Source organism: Anser brachyrhynchus (assembly GCF_964034855.1).
Source record: "Anser brachyrhynchus genome assembly, chromosome: 1".
NCBI lineage: Eukaryota > Metazoa > Chordata > Aves > Anseriformes > Anatidae > Anser > Anser brachyrhynchus.
The window spans coordinates 181203843-181218604 of NC_137694.1; the positions used below are offsets into that span (position 1 = coordinate 181203843).

The 14762-nt window shown below is 45.7% G+C and overlaps 1 protein-coding gene and 1 long non-coding RNA gene across 13 annotated transcripts in view; one reads left to right on the forward strand and one right to left on the reverse strand.

The window, feature by feature from the left end:
* Positions 1–4746, reverse strand: part of TSC22D1 (TSC22 domain family member 1) — a gene marked incomplete at its 5' end in the record, with an annotated part of 86595 nt that extends 81849 nt beyond the window's left edge. For 7 of the 8 annotated variants that reach the window (XR_013940872.1, XM_080561620.1, XM_080561627.1 and 4 more), the window contains one exon: positions 814–3695. Coding sequence is in view for 7 of the 8 variants with exons in the window: in XM_080561620.1 (XP_080417746.1) it covers positions 814–3695 (2882 nt within the window). Of the gene's footprint in view, positions 1–813; positions 3696–4235 lie in introns of those variants that run through there. The other variant, XM_080561623.1, reaches the window with a different exon arrangement.
* Positions 4747–4943: 197 nt separating this feature from the next.
* Positions 4944–13656, forward strand: LOC308180323. Of its 5 annotated transcripts, none has more exons than XR_013940889.1 (4): positions 4944–5666; positions 9821–9952; positions 11997–12259; positions 12860–13656. It is a non-coding gene; the product is annotated as an uncharacterized lncRNA (long non-coding RNA). The 5 variants fall into 5 exon arrangements; XR_013940890.1 differs by lacking the exon at positions 12860–13656 and adding an exon at positions 9044–9102 and having other exon boundaries at positions 11997–12793; XR_013940892.1 differs by lacking the exon at positions 12860–13656 and adding an exon at positions 9044–9102 and having other exon boundaries at positions 4944–5662; positions 11997–12793.
* Positions 13657–14762: the final 1106 nt, after the last annotated feature.

Consider the following 14762-nt stretch of genomic DNA (forward strand, 5'->3'; position numbering starts at 1 on the left):
CAGCTTCTTTACACACATCATCAACGAAATGAGAATATTCACTAGCACACACCATTAAGACCAAGCAGTCTTCATTTCTTTGAAAAAGTGGAGGTGGGAGAACATGTGTAGCTTATTACTGACTGCACAAAATAGGCGCACCAGATTCAAAGGCTCGCTGCCCCTCCACAGGCCTGAGCGGCTCTCACAAAGGATTAATGCTTTGAAGCAAAACCACCAAGACCAAAAGTGCCCCGAGTTCAATTTGAAGAGCCACAACAGTGCTGCTGAATCTCCCTTTTCCCACCATACTCATTTGCCTAAAGCATCTCTTGGCTGTCAAAGAGAAGGCTTCTATATATACACCACAGACTCACAACTGGTTCAACCTGAGCGAAGTCAATACTTGAAAAGAGAAGCTGAGGCAGGATGAAGTCTAGGCTTGTGGAGAAAAAGTCATCCACCGAAGAATAAATATTAATTATTTCAGTATAATAAATAATCTAAACTACAATCACCACTAGCGTACCCACATTCCACAGTATTCTTTTGTCTTCCTCTATACAATGGGAATATACACACTGTCACAGATTGTTAAACACAATTTACCCACGCAGTAGTTTCGGAGCATAATCAATACAACCCACCCCCTCAAGAGAAAAACAAGCGTTTTAATGTAATACCTACACGCGCTGGGACCTGAGGAACGGTATTTCTAATTAGACAAAGACACCGCGCCGCTTCATCTCACAGAACAGCCGGGAAAAGAGCTGCAAGTCAGCGCGTACCAAACTAGCGGACGTATCTTTTAAATGAAGTTCCAGGCAGCCTTACCTCTCATCCTCACCATCTACGAGGGGCGTCGTCAGCGGCAGCACCTTCAGCGGGAAGAGGGAAGCAGAGGATGGCGCGCTGCTGCTAGTGCCGTCGGAGACGGCTGGCGCTCCGACGCCGCTCTCGCCACTGGCAGCTTGAGGTAAACCAACGAGGGAAGGTTCCGTAGGGCGTCTGCCATCTTCGATTTGGCTTCCGACTGACTGAGCTAGTGATTGTGCGGGGAACTGGGCAGAGCTTAGCGGTATCTGCTGCGGCACACTCTGTGCCACCGGCAGACCTATACTTGTTGATATCGTTGATATCAACGGAGGCTGACTAACGCTCGGAGCCAAATTCCCGTTCTGCACAGCCGAAGCCTGCGCTATGTTCTGTGGCTGTCCCAAACCTATAGAGGCAGAAGGTATGCCAGGAGGCACAGCTGAACCAGCTTGACTCGGTGCAGGAACAGTACTAGCAGAAGGTATAGGGCTAACTGCAGGCAGCTGCTGGCCGGTCATTCCTTGGACCACCGACTCCACCGCTTGCGCCTGCGGCTGCACAGGTAACAAAGCATTTTGTTGAGCAATGACCATTTGCTGGGGAAGGCCCGAAGCGCCGGCCTGTAACCCCTGCTGCATTATTCCTGTCTGCACAGGCTGCACCACTTGTGAAGATGGAGGAGCAGCCGTCGACGGCATGACCGGAGGTGGGATTTGGTTTGCAGCAGGCGGTGGCTGCACCACAGCGGCTACGCTTCCTTGCTGCCCGACGCTCAGCATTTGGCCGCCGGTACCTACGCCTGGTAGGGCTGCGGGAGCGTGCGCGACAGGCTGAGCCGGGGCAGCAGCGGGGTGTGCTTGTACCGCAGGCTGCATGCTCTGGGCCTGGGCGACGGGAACCGGCGGCCCCGCTCCTACCGCGGCAGGACTGGGCTGCATAGCAGGCGCCGGGGGCTGGAGGATCTGCTGATGCTGGATGTACTCCGGCATGGCCCCTGTAACAGAGTTTTGGTTCACCGGCTTAACGTGACCTGCGGCCATCTGCGTAGGAACCGTTTGTTGCTGCTGCTGCTGCTGTTGTCCGTACTGCAACTGCTGCTGTTGGACAACCGGCAACGTCTGCACGGGCTGCGCCGGCTGAGGGTACGGCAGCTGCTGCTGAGCCATGCTCTGAATGGCAGGCTGCTGGTGGCCCAGAGACGGGGTTACACCTAGGATATTAACCGGGGCTGGCTGAACCCCAGGAACAGTGGTTAGACTGGCCTGTGCAGGAGGCTGGACCCCTGGCTTCTGCTGCGGATAGTTTACCTCTTGAGAATGCAGCTGGACTTGTGCAAGCTGTGATTGAGAAACACTCTGTGGTATACTAGATGCTGGAATTGCCGGAGGAGCAGCGCTGCTAAAATCCATCTGCTGTGGACCCACACCTTGAAACGCTTGCTGCTGTACCACAGTAGGTGCTCCCATTTCTCCACTTCCCACACTTTCTGTATAGTGACTCAGTGTGCTTACATTGCTGCTAACAGAACTCCCACTGGTGCTCTCCCTTTCAGAAGTCACTTCAAGCGGGTTTTGTTTTATCGTCTCTACTGCTTTGTTTACTGCTACTCCTTCTGAAACTGCAGCAGTGTTTTCTTTATCATAGAATTCAGTGCATGTCCATCTACCTTTTTTGAAAGGTTCGGAACTAGAATCTAATTTTACAACTCTAAACCTTGATGTGCCAGATGCAGGCTGCTGCTGGCTTGATCCCACTGCCATTCCTGCAGTTGGATTAGTAACGTTGTTAATGACACTAGAGGAAGCACTCGTACCATTGCCAACACCACTCAAGATATTCACATTAACATTGCTGCTAGTTCCAGACAAAGCATTTACATTACCAGTACTTGTGATGTTGCTTAAATTTATAGTACCAAGCATGCTGCTTGCCACACTAGAGCTACCACCGCCCATATTATTTAAGGTACTAGTTCCAGAAGCAGGACTTACACCTAAATTGCCAGGAGTACTCGTAGTGCAGATATTAGACGCGACAGATGCGGGGGAACCAGTGGATGATGCAGCAGAACCCGGTGCAGTTGATATGACATTGTCAGAGCTTCCAGTTGTTGATAGTTTTCTAAACGATGGACTGGGTGGTGGTCCTCCAGAAATCGGGGCACTGCCCACCCCAGGATGCGATGGATGATGGTGTCCGTGGTGGTGGTGGTGAAGATGATGGTGGTGGTGAACATGATGGGGGTGAACACTTCCATTGATCACAACGCCCTGCTGTGGGTGATGAGGCAGAGAAGGGTGCTGCTGAGGAAGGTGAGGCTGGTTTGGAGAAACAGCCCCAGGAGTCTCTGCCTCTTGGAAGTTATTTAAAGTCTCTTCAGAGGAGCTCCTCTCGGGTTCTCCCAAGTCAGTGGCCCTGGATAAAGAAACATCCAAGATTTCTGAAGAGGACAGGTCTTCAGTGTGGGACTCATCCAGGTCATCGTAGCTTTCGGTATCTTCGGCTATGCTGTTATTAGAGCTCATGCTAGCCGATATTTGAGCAGGGGTCACGCTGGTAATCTGAAAGCCACTTTTCTTTTTCATTTGAGCTCCAGTCTGCGCGAGAGGCTGTGGCTGGAGCTGAGACTGCGAGAGGAGGTTCAGGCTTTGTGGAGGAGGGGGTGTCGGCTGTGGACCCGCCGACGAAGATGCTGCAGGAGATGGAGGCGGCGGCTGGACCAGCAAGGGCGGCTGATAATCCTCGGCGGAGAGGGCAGCGCTCCCGACGCCGGTACCTGGTGCAGTGGGAGCAGTAACGCAGCTGCTGCCGCTGCTACTGCTGCTGCCCCTTCTAGGAAACATCGCCGGGTGCGCCATCTTCCTAGCACTAATGTCTGCGGCTGAGTCAGGCTGGTGCATTGTATCGGGCGGATTTTAAGAGTGCAGTCCCCCGGTATGGAGAGAGACAGACACACACACACACACACACACACACAGTTAGCTCGGCAGCAGGGCACAGGCACCGCGCACAACCCCCCCCACACCCCATACCCCCCCCCCCCCCAGCTCCCGCAGCGCAGGGGCTGAGCCGCCTCGGCACCGCCGCTCGCCTCCCCCTCTCCTCCTCCTCCTCCTCCTCCACAGGGAGGGGGCGAGCACCGGCCCTCCGCCGCCCCTGAACGTGACACCTCCACCCCTCCGCCGTCCACTTTCCCCCTCGCACCCCCCTCACACACACCCCCTTTTCCTCAGCCACCCCCAAACTCCCCTGGCCCCTCCAGCCGCGCCTCCCCCGGGGCAGGAGGCAATGCCCGCCTCAGCCCGGCCGGCGGCGGGGCCGAGCCCCTTCCCTTCCCCTCATGGAAGCCGGCAACCGGCAGAACCGCCCTCCGCCGGCAGGCCCGGCGCCCCTCGCCATCGGGGGAGGAGGAGGAGGAGGAGGAAGGCGCGGATACGTACGGGACTGGCGCACGGCAGGGAGGCAGCGGCAGGCTGAGCCGGGCAGGGACATCCCCGTCAGTGGCAGCCATGGAGCTGAATCATTTTGGGGAGCCGAGAGACGGAAGGAGGAGGGAAGAAAAGCGGCAGCCCGGCGAGGGAGTCCATGAAAAGGAGGGAGGGAGGCCGGGGGAGCCAGGCAGGCAGGCAGGCAGGCAGCCGCTCTCTCCTCCCTCCGTGTCTGGCTGTCTCTGGAGGAGGCTCCGCTCCGCACGCTCTTCCTTCCCCCTCCGCCTCCTCCCCCTTTATAACAGGCGGCACCCGCTCTTCCTCCGCAGAGCCGCGTCCTCCTCCCGCTGCGCTCTGCCTTCCTTTCCCCTTCTTCCCTTCCTCCCCTCCCTTCCCTCCCGGCTCTCCCCCGGCCCCTCGCGGAGCCCGGCGGGGAGGAGGGCGCAGCGCGGGGCCGCAGGGGGGAGGGCAGAGCTGGCCCGAGGGGAGGGCAGCCCGCAGACAACGTAAGATGGCGGCGGCCGCCGCGCATGCGCGCCCAGCCCGGCAGACATAAAGCCCGGCTGGCCCGGGACGACGGAAATCGGCTCGGCTCGCCCGGCGGAAATTGCCGAGCGCCGCCGAGCCCCCGCCGAGGGGGGGGGGGGGGCGCTCCCGAGCGGGGAGGGGGCTTCGGGGGGGACGCGAAATGGCGGCTCCCCCCCCCCCCCCCCCCCGCCACCAACCCGCCCCGCGCCCCAGGTGCCGCGGTCCCGCAGCGTGACTGTGCCTCACATGACCCGCCGCCTCCCTCCCCCTCCTGGGCTCCGCCGCGGGTTTATTCGCGTTATTCATCACCTTCGTCTTCATCCCCTCCCTCGGTCCAGAATTTTCCTGTCGCCCTCCTCCTCCTGCCGTGCGCGGGGAAGCCGGCGGCGCCTCGCCCGTCCCTTTGTGCCGCCGGGGGTCCCCTCACACCCCGAAATGGCCGCCGCCGCCCCCCGGCCCTCACCCCCCTCAGGGGTCTCCATGTCCCCCAGGGCGGCAGGAGGTCCCAGGGCTGCCACCACTCCCTGAGGTGGTGTGGGCGCATCGAGGAGCTTGAGAAGGAACGTACTGAAGCGCTCTTTCAAAAAATTGTCACCCTTCACAAGTATTTTTTTTATCATTAAGTGAAATTGAGGTCACGTCCACTGCTCTTCTCTTGCTGTTTCAGTACTGGCGTTTCATCAGGGAGGAAAGACCTCGTGGCCCTCCTCAGACGTAGTGAAGCTCGATACAGCCCTCAGCCATCTCCATCCCCTTGTGGCTTCAGCTGTCCCATGGCCAAACCTTGGCTTCTCCTCAACCTGGCGTGGCTGCTCTCTGATCCCTGAAGGCTCTCGGTGCTCATGCGTTGGCCAGGAGATCTTCCATAGCATCTACAAACCTGTTAGCATGCCTTGGTGGGCATCCAGCAGGTAGGTAGGTATCTCACTGCAACACAAACCCAACAAATTCACACCACAGTCATTGCTCCACCTCTCCTGTCCTAAGGACTCCCACCAGGAGCACTTTCAGAGCTTGCTAAGTTGGCTGTCCTGCTTTCCTACAGAGGGGGAAAGGTTCACACCTTCTCCTCCATTTCTCCAGGTGGATGAAGTGTGCACCTATACCAGGAGGGGTGCTTGTGTATCCCATTTTCTGGCAGCACATCATCATCTCCTAACGTAGTCTTTCATGAGCTGGTGGAGATGTCTCAGTCACCTCTTTGAAATTATTGTGGTTTGTGTGGAACAATAAAACGTTTGCAGGGCTTGACTGACTCGGACTAATTCTATAGCTTATTTACAAAAGCCAGTGCTTAGGACAATCAACAGGACACATGGGAGAAGCAAAAAAAAAAAAAAAAAAGATTTTGGTGTTTACTGCAGTGAATATGTAAATATGTTGTGAAGAGTAGTAGAGCTTTAACAGGAGAATTTGGGAGAGTCCAAGCTACTATATCATAGCTGAGTCATTAGAGTTCTTGTGGGAGATGTAAATGTGAGTTCCTTCAGGCAGAGAGGAGATTTGAGTCTCCCATGTTCAGTGTGTGGTGTTTAATCACTGAGGTACTAAAAATGCTGTTTTTCTAGCTCCGTTTTGTGAAAAGGGTGAGGTTTCAAGGTCACGCACAGTGGGAGTTTTTGCTGCCTGTGCCTGAATCTCAGCCTTCCATCTTGTCTCACCCTGTTAACTAGATTATCCATCTCTCAGTCAGTGTGAGGGACAGGGGTAGCTTTGAGAAAATCCTGCTTTTTGCATCCTAATTGCTTTTATATCTGGAATGCAGACATTCAGCTCAGGTCTCTGGGTACCTGAAATGTAGACTTGCAACCATTGCTCCTTCCATGGCTCTAGCCCACTGCCTGTATACAGACAGTGCTGAGCACTGTGAAGCGATTGGCATGTAATTAAATAAGATTCTGCCTGTTACGAGAACTAGGCAATATTATGTTTTAAAGCTGATAATCAGAACATATTGAAGACCATGCTACCTGAACGTGTTGTGAGCCCCATACCAGAAGACATCTTCATGTGACCCTCACAGATTTCAGGAAAGCGTCACAAAGATGCGCATGATCTGTCTACATGGAAATTGATGCAACGCTACGGCCTTATATGTATCTTTGATGAGATACTCGTATGCTGAATGCTAAATGTGTGTAAACATTTTTGGGATGAGAGCCTGAGGTTGCAAGCCAACTTCCATTATAAATTCCTCTTCTGTCTGCTTATAACTTTCCCAGAACAATTTCCTTGAGGAATTAAGCCTTCTGTGATTAGTCCCAGCGCAAAGATGATTTTTTGAATGTTTGAACAAAGGCCAACTACTTTTAAAGCACATAGTCTAGGAAGAGGGATGAATCTGTTTTTAACCTTAAAAATCTCTATATAAGTAACTCAGAAAGAATTTTGTATGCACCTAATAGGCATCAATCAGCTTGAAAAAGAATTTAAAAAGTAGTATGGTAATTGGTTAAACGTCTGGTTTAGCACACTCCAACTAAATAAATTACATTCATTTCAAGTAGTTGGTAAGATACCTGTCATCCTCTTGGGCTATACACTTCTTAGTACAGTATGTGAAACATCTTTAGATTAGCTCCACACAGTTCTTCCCCAAGGGAAACTGGAGAAAAAATATGTAATTTAGATAAGTCGTAACTTACTCGCATAATGTGGTCACTAGTCAGTTAACAATCCAAATGATGGTCTAGGCTACACAAAGCACGTCTGAAGTAGCCTGATTGAAATATATTTTAAATACTGTTAATAAATATTAATGTCATCTTAGATTTTTTTTTCTTTGCTTACACCTTTTCACCGGCCATATGCTTACACTTTTTTTTTTCTTTTTTTTTTTTGGAAGCCTCAATCTCAGAATGGAATTCTTGATTTAAAGATTTTAATTCCTTTTCATATCCATCAAGATTGATGAAATTGAAATTAAACTGTTGAAATTGATAATTTGTTTGCTATAAATGTTGTTATTTAGTTGTTCAAAGTGGGAAAAGAACCTTCAACATATACCTATTTTAAAACACACCAAATATTTCAAAATTGGGCAATGACAAAATTAACCACCTTCATGTAGGGTGTGTTGGACTGTAAGGGAAATTGCTCCATAGTTATTCCAAACAAGTTCACCTCCTGTTTTTTAATGAACTGTATCAATCTACTGGCTGGATACAGAGGTGCTTCTGTCATCACTGTCTGGATCCAGCACCTTATCCACTGTGGTCACTGCTCATGGCTACAGGGCAGTCCTGTGATGGCTTCATGAACTCTTGGGGTCTCTGTTCGAGACGGAAGGGTTGCCAGTATAGAGGAATCCCGTTGGATTACATCTCGTACACGCATGCTTTCTGAACAGGCAAGTACAGATGGGATTGATGGAGCCCTTGCTGCCAGGTAGGGAGAGCGTGTGTCTGGAAGAACTCTGTTTCAACCTTAAAATCTTGTACTTCAGGTTAGTGCAAGAGAACAAGATCTTCACAGTATAGATATTTAGAGATCTGCCTTCCAAATTTGTAGTACTTCTTCAGACAGGAAACAAGCCTTATTGCCATCACAGATTCTCCAGGGATTCCAGAAGTAGTATTTTAGTATTTTCTTTCTCTGGCTCCTTTACTATGAGACACAGTTGTATACATTCAGCCTACTATATGCAGTAGTTTGTATTTTTGTATACAGTATTTATAAAGCCAACAAATGGGAGTACTGTTGGTTTTTCACTCAAGACAAAGTCAGAATCAAGGGGGGATCAATCTGACAGGTGTTTTAAATCCTGTGTGACTGCTCATAAATATTTTTTGAAACTTTAATGAAAAGAAATTTTTATGATTCGAAGCTCCATTGTTACTTTAGACAGAAGGCTTTTCTGTGTTCATTAATATTGCTGACTGTAGTCTCTGTTGATTTGCAAAGGTGTATGCAATTATTTTCTGCCTTCTTAGAGAAGTGTTCATAAGAAAACTCACCTTTCAGCTCTGAAAAAGCTGTAATTCTGCTTCTGTGTTTTCTTAGAAAGTTCAAGTCAAGTCTTGATCTTCCTTTCTTGTTTTGTTTTTAGTTGGCTGGTTAGTTGGTTGATTGGGTTTACTGACTGATTCCAAAACGCCTACTGAGACATTTTTCAGTCCTTATTTTAATTCTTATGAAATACTGTCAAACCTTATGGAAGGGGAAATTTTCTCACAAGTTTCTATTAAATGCTCGCAGAAATTGATAATCTTAGCAATCTTAAAAAAAATGGTTTTTTTTACATTAGTCAGTTCTACTTCAATGCCAATTTTCTCAAAATCGTATATTTCTAGATCGTTTGGAGAAGTCATTTTAAAATATTCCTATACCTGCACTTGGGGAATGTGGCCAAGTAGGTAGTCTTTCTCTCTCTGTTTTTTCTTGGTAAGGATTGCATTCAAATTCAGAGTTTATGAAAAACTTGTAGAAACTTTTACCATCACTTTAAACTGTATAGACTATATTTATATAGAGTACGTGCACAGCAATGTAGTACAGAAGCCATGGTTAAAAGTAAACCCTCCACCATTCCTTGACAGATGCGTTATCAACAAAACCAACACCACAGCTTCATCAATATCATCTTTTTCTCCTTTATTTTCCATTTTCAACTGCATTTTGTAGTCAGTTGATGAAATTGCATCTCATAGCAGAGCCAAGTTCTGGAAAGACTTTCTCAGGTACCTCAACCTCTCATTGTAATAGATGCAGTTCCATTGTAGTCTGAGATCATTTATTTAATTGTTTGTAGAGTACAGGTCTTAGATTGTTAACTATTAGATCTTTGATTAGTCAGCCAAGTGGTATATATAATTAAGCTGAAGATCAAATAAAATGATGATCAAATCATTGAAAAATGGTCCAGTTGTTAAATAGACGCTCCCTTTTTTTACCTCTGGAAAATATGAGCAAAGTGAGAAGTCAAACAGTTTTTTTTAGATTAGCTTTAGTTTTTACGAATTAATCAGAAAGATTTTTCACGGGACTCTTAAATAGTATTGGAAACCTGAGCTCTTTTGTGTTGTAGTTCTCGGTCACAGGGACTGTGTGGAATTGTTTTCTTTTTGCAGATCCTAACCCTGATAGAGCAAAGCACTCAGGAAAACGCTTTGTTTAAGAACAAACTTCTCTCCATTGATTACACAAGGAATTCTGTGGTGTGTAAAAGTTCTGCAATTTATGTGTCTTCTTCAATGATCAGGGTGAGTGGGTCCATTCTGATGAGGCAGAAATCTTTAAAATTTTAGACTAGGAGTAAATAAATAGATTTCTGGATTTATTTTTTTTTCCTGAACCACCAGCCTTGTCTGAATACAGAATTCTTTGCAAAAGCAGACTGTGCAGCTAGTTAGTTTTTAACACATCCACGTAATTTTTGTCACTATATAATAATACAGGAACTGGAGGCAAATAGTCTGTCCTAGTTGCAAAGGGTACAGAGAAGCTTTTCTTGAACCCATTCGATTTTCTGAATCTCATGTATCTTAATTTTCATCTCCCTTTCTACTGTGTCAACAGTATTTCTTCCCATCTAAAACATATTCTGTGGAAGCAAATATTTGTTTGCGCAAATCTAAAATTTTCTATTGGGCAGTGCCTGAGCAAACTTAAACTTTGCTTTGTATATGCCTTAGTCGTAGTATAACTGGATTGCTTACTGAAAGCAAGCACAGACTGGTCATGAGCACAGCAGAAGTAAACATAACTTTTATGAGTAGTCACTTGGTAATTTTCCCATAATTCTAATAATAAAAATCACCTATTTCTCTACAGTTATTTCACTACTAAAGGACATACAGGCCTGTTCACAGTAATAGTAAAGCAGTGTATATAATTCCTCCACTTACCTGAGGTCTTCAGTTTGTTTACCTGTTTTATAATTGTTTGGGCATCTTCTCTTTGATTACCTCTGCATTTTAAATTGCTCTATGTGACACTTTTGCTTCTGCACACACTCACTGACAGGCATTGAAAAGCTGAATTAAAAGGTCTTGTAACAAAATTTAGTAAGAAACAGGTTTGGAAATTCTGATTCAAGCACCAGGAAAAATTGCCTCTTCCCATTTCAGTAGAACAAAAGATATGAAAAAAAAAATGTCCAGACAATTTTAGACATTGTAGTCAGAGGATTAACTTAAGTCATGTGGATAGTCCCTTTGACTGTTAACTTTTAGTCACTAAACCCCTAAAAACTTAACATAAAATATGTAAATATTTGTAGGCTCAGAAGACAAGAAGATGAGGTATGTGCTAAGGTGTGGTCTTTTGTAGCTTTAGGATTATGTTGATCTTTATTTGGTAACAGTGTTGAGTCCTTTTCAAGTTACTCCATACACTGCTAGACCACAGATTCTCCAATATTTTTTTTGAAAGATGCTGGCTTTTTTGTCTTATATAAACTTTATGCATGAGCTTAACAACCAGCCCTGCAATATTTCACTGCTTTAGGATCAAGTCACACTACCTCACTGCCAGTTTTACCACTCATAAGGGCATTTTAACTGCTGTTAGTAAGAGGCTCAAAAATTATCCATTTTAAATTGTATTACACAAAAAAATGCTTTTGTTTATTAGAATGTGCTTTATTTCTGCTCAGACTTAATGCCTCTGTTAGTAGTTCAGCATGGAAGCACTGATGAGAATTTGAAACCCATCAGCATTATTTGCCGTGTCTCTCTGCAAAGTGAATTCTTAGATAATAAATGAGCAAAGGCTCAAATAGTGCCAAAACACGCCTCTAACTGTGCTGATCGAGTAGCCCATCCTACTTAAATAAGGGGCAGTATGTCAGCGTGCCTGTCCTGTGGGACAAAATATAGCGATACCTTAGCTGAGGGAAACAATTCTTTTTTAGGTCATGAATAGGAGAAGTTAATAGGATACAAATGAATTTACAGACATGAAGATGAGAGGTAGTATGGAAACGAGACAGGAAATAACACAGGGACTTAATATTTCCAGAAGAAAAAAAAGTGCAATTGCTTAGTTCACGCATTTAGTAAATATGAAATTAAATGTGATTTTGTAATATAAAATGGATGCAAAGAAACATTTTTAATGACATTTTGATGACATTTGCAAAGATGCTCTTGCTGGTATACCTAGGAATTGTAATAATTTAAAGATATTATGGTACCAGAAGCATACTGAAAAAACAGTAATAGTCCAGAGAAATGCAAAAAAAAAAAAAAGATGTTTAAGTCAAATGAGTTTCATTCTGGGGATAATGTGTGTTTGTTTTGCAAGTGTCTGCAGGTCGAGGCATTAAACCACAAGATAATAATCTCTGGCTGTTGAAAGGAGAGGGGAGATACGTTGAAGCAAGAAGATATTTCAGACCCAGATTCAGTTCCCTCCACCCCCTGCCAGTGAAGTACCCAATTTAGAAGTGTTGCTGTAAAATTTCTGGTAGGGAACATGAACCTTCACCTGCAACTTCTGCATCTTCTGGAGCTGCTCATTTTTACCCATTGACTGCTAGAAGAGCCCGGGGTTATTAGGTATTTCATGTGTGTGTCTCAGTAGGGACTAGATTAAGGTGGGAGGTATGTGAGCCAATGGCATGAGAAAAAGAATATTTTATTTGAACATCAGGACAAACAGTTTTGAACATACATGGGATACTAATAGTGAAATATAGCCTGTGAGAATGTGATAGAAAATCAATTACAGGGACACTCAAAATCAGGCAGAATAAAATACTTTAATAAGTGCCTGTAGAGAGTAATCCTACACTGACCAAGAGAGGTCTCATATCATCTGTAAGATTAGTCGTACCATTAAAATATACAATACTTTTATCTGGGAAAGAACAATAATCTATAATTCAAGGCTCTTACCTGATCCTAGGATTACAGTGACAGGTGAGTATCCAGTGCAGGAAATAATGCATAATATAATTTCCTAGCATAATAATACTGGGGAATAAAATCACATTCTTTGTACACATGCACACACATACAAATATATAAATATGTACACATTATAAATATATTAAAAAGTGTTTTCATATTGCATATATCGATATATCTACTTTTTATTTCCTAACTGCTATTTTTATTTCCTAACTTAGTGGTGCTTTCAGTGTTTGCTAATTCTCGCTTCTGCAGCTTCTCTGCAGTCAGATACCATAAGCTGAGGCTGCTCTGAGTCAGAATCGGACTCTCCTGGACATCTGAGAGCTCCTTCGCATGTTTTTTGTCTTCATTCATCCAAAACTGGACAGCTCACTACCATCCACATAAACAAGACCTCCCAAAGCAAACTCTACCAAGTAGATGAAAACAGATTTGTAGGCTGAGCCCTGGCTTCAGTGACCTTGTCTGCTTTTCTTTGCTGTGCGTCTGCTGCGTTTCCATGCGGTGATGCTTCATGTTGATTTAAAAACTGTTTAAGACCAAAGCTGCGTTCTGCAAACTTCTTTGTTGTTCAGCTTTTATTTACTGTCCTTACATACCTTTAACCTGTCATTTGTGTCATTTGCCATGTTCCTGAACATACTGAAATGTGTTACTTACTTTGCTGTTTCTGTTTTTTTTTCTCATTTGTCTTCTATCCTACTTTTCAGTTCTCTTTTTCTTTAACTCTCATTTTTAATGCTTAGATTATTTTCTTTCTCTGTAAAACTTCCCCTTAGTTTAATTCACCTCTAGCACATGTACTCATAGCTGCCCCTGCTTTCAAAATACTGCTTTCAGACTTCCAGTTAGACCAGCTTCTTCTCAGATAGGGTCACAGAGAGGTTATGCTGCCTCTCGGCTTCTCAGCTAATCCTCTGAGGCCTAGAAACAGGTTTTTCTAGCAGAATAAATAACTCTGCTGAGCCATTACACTCGTTACAAAGTGTTAAATAGCTGATTTCAGTGTTTTTGTAGACAATGATGAGTGAATACTGCATTTTGTTTCTTTTTTTAGCCTGCTTTCCTAAGGAAACAAAGCTTACACAACTGTTCTGCCTGGCTGTCCATCTGCTTGTCTGTCAGCCTCTCTTTAATAACTTTGAACCTGTTGGCTGATTTCAGGCTGGGATACAGGGAGATCACAAAGGTATGCTCGCCCTAAAGTTCGTGCAGTTGTACAGTTTGGCAGAGGGCAAAGTCCTAACACCCCGCTCTCATGGGAGAACAGGCATCCCCGCAGCCATTCGGGGCAGCAGCAGCCACCGTGTCGCAGTCCAGACTGTTGGCTCTGACCAGCCACAGCACGTCTCTCTCCTGGGGACAAGAGCTTCAAGAGGGGGGATAAACCTTCCCCTGACAAAGTGGGAAGGAAGGAGACCTGCTTTGTATGGGGGACAAGTCTGTAGGCCATCGAGCTTCATTGCTGCTGCTGCTGGAATGTGCGTTTATGACAAAGAAGAAAGCGAGCAAAAAGTTTTCTTTATAGGAGTCTCTTTTCTTGGAAAGAGTGTGTGCGTGTAATAGACTCGCTGTGTGTGTTTGTGTATTCATTTTTCAGCTGGATGGCTCAGTCTTGGATCTGGGTCACTAGGTGCCACTGAGATATGAACACGAGATGTTAATAATACTGCAGCAGGAGTGTTAGACTCTGTTCTTCGGTACCCAAGAGAAGTTGCCTACTGCTCGCAATTTTCAGAGTCCTTCCGGGCATTCAAGTTTCCAGCTCCTCTGTTAATCTTCTGCTCAGCATTGAAACAATTTTCAGCTGTTTATTCTTACAGCAGGCTAGTCTCCAGATATCCAGTATCCAGATATTCAGTATTTGTCCTCTGTCTCCCTTTGTGCTGTGGAAGATGAGACTTTGCAGCTGCTGGTTAACAGATTTCATAGTCTAAGATTTTAACATCTTCGTGCTTTAGCTCTGGAGGTCATGGTCTGAATTCTCTCAGTCCTGACCACAAATAGCAAATATGATAAATCATCCGATTCACATGTTAAGTGATAAAGATTCGTTTAATTACAGTGTCTGAAACACCAATCACGGTGGCAACTAATATAAACAAACTAGAGAACAAAATATGAACAGCTAAATGAATGCTAAAAAAAAAACAAC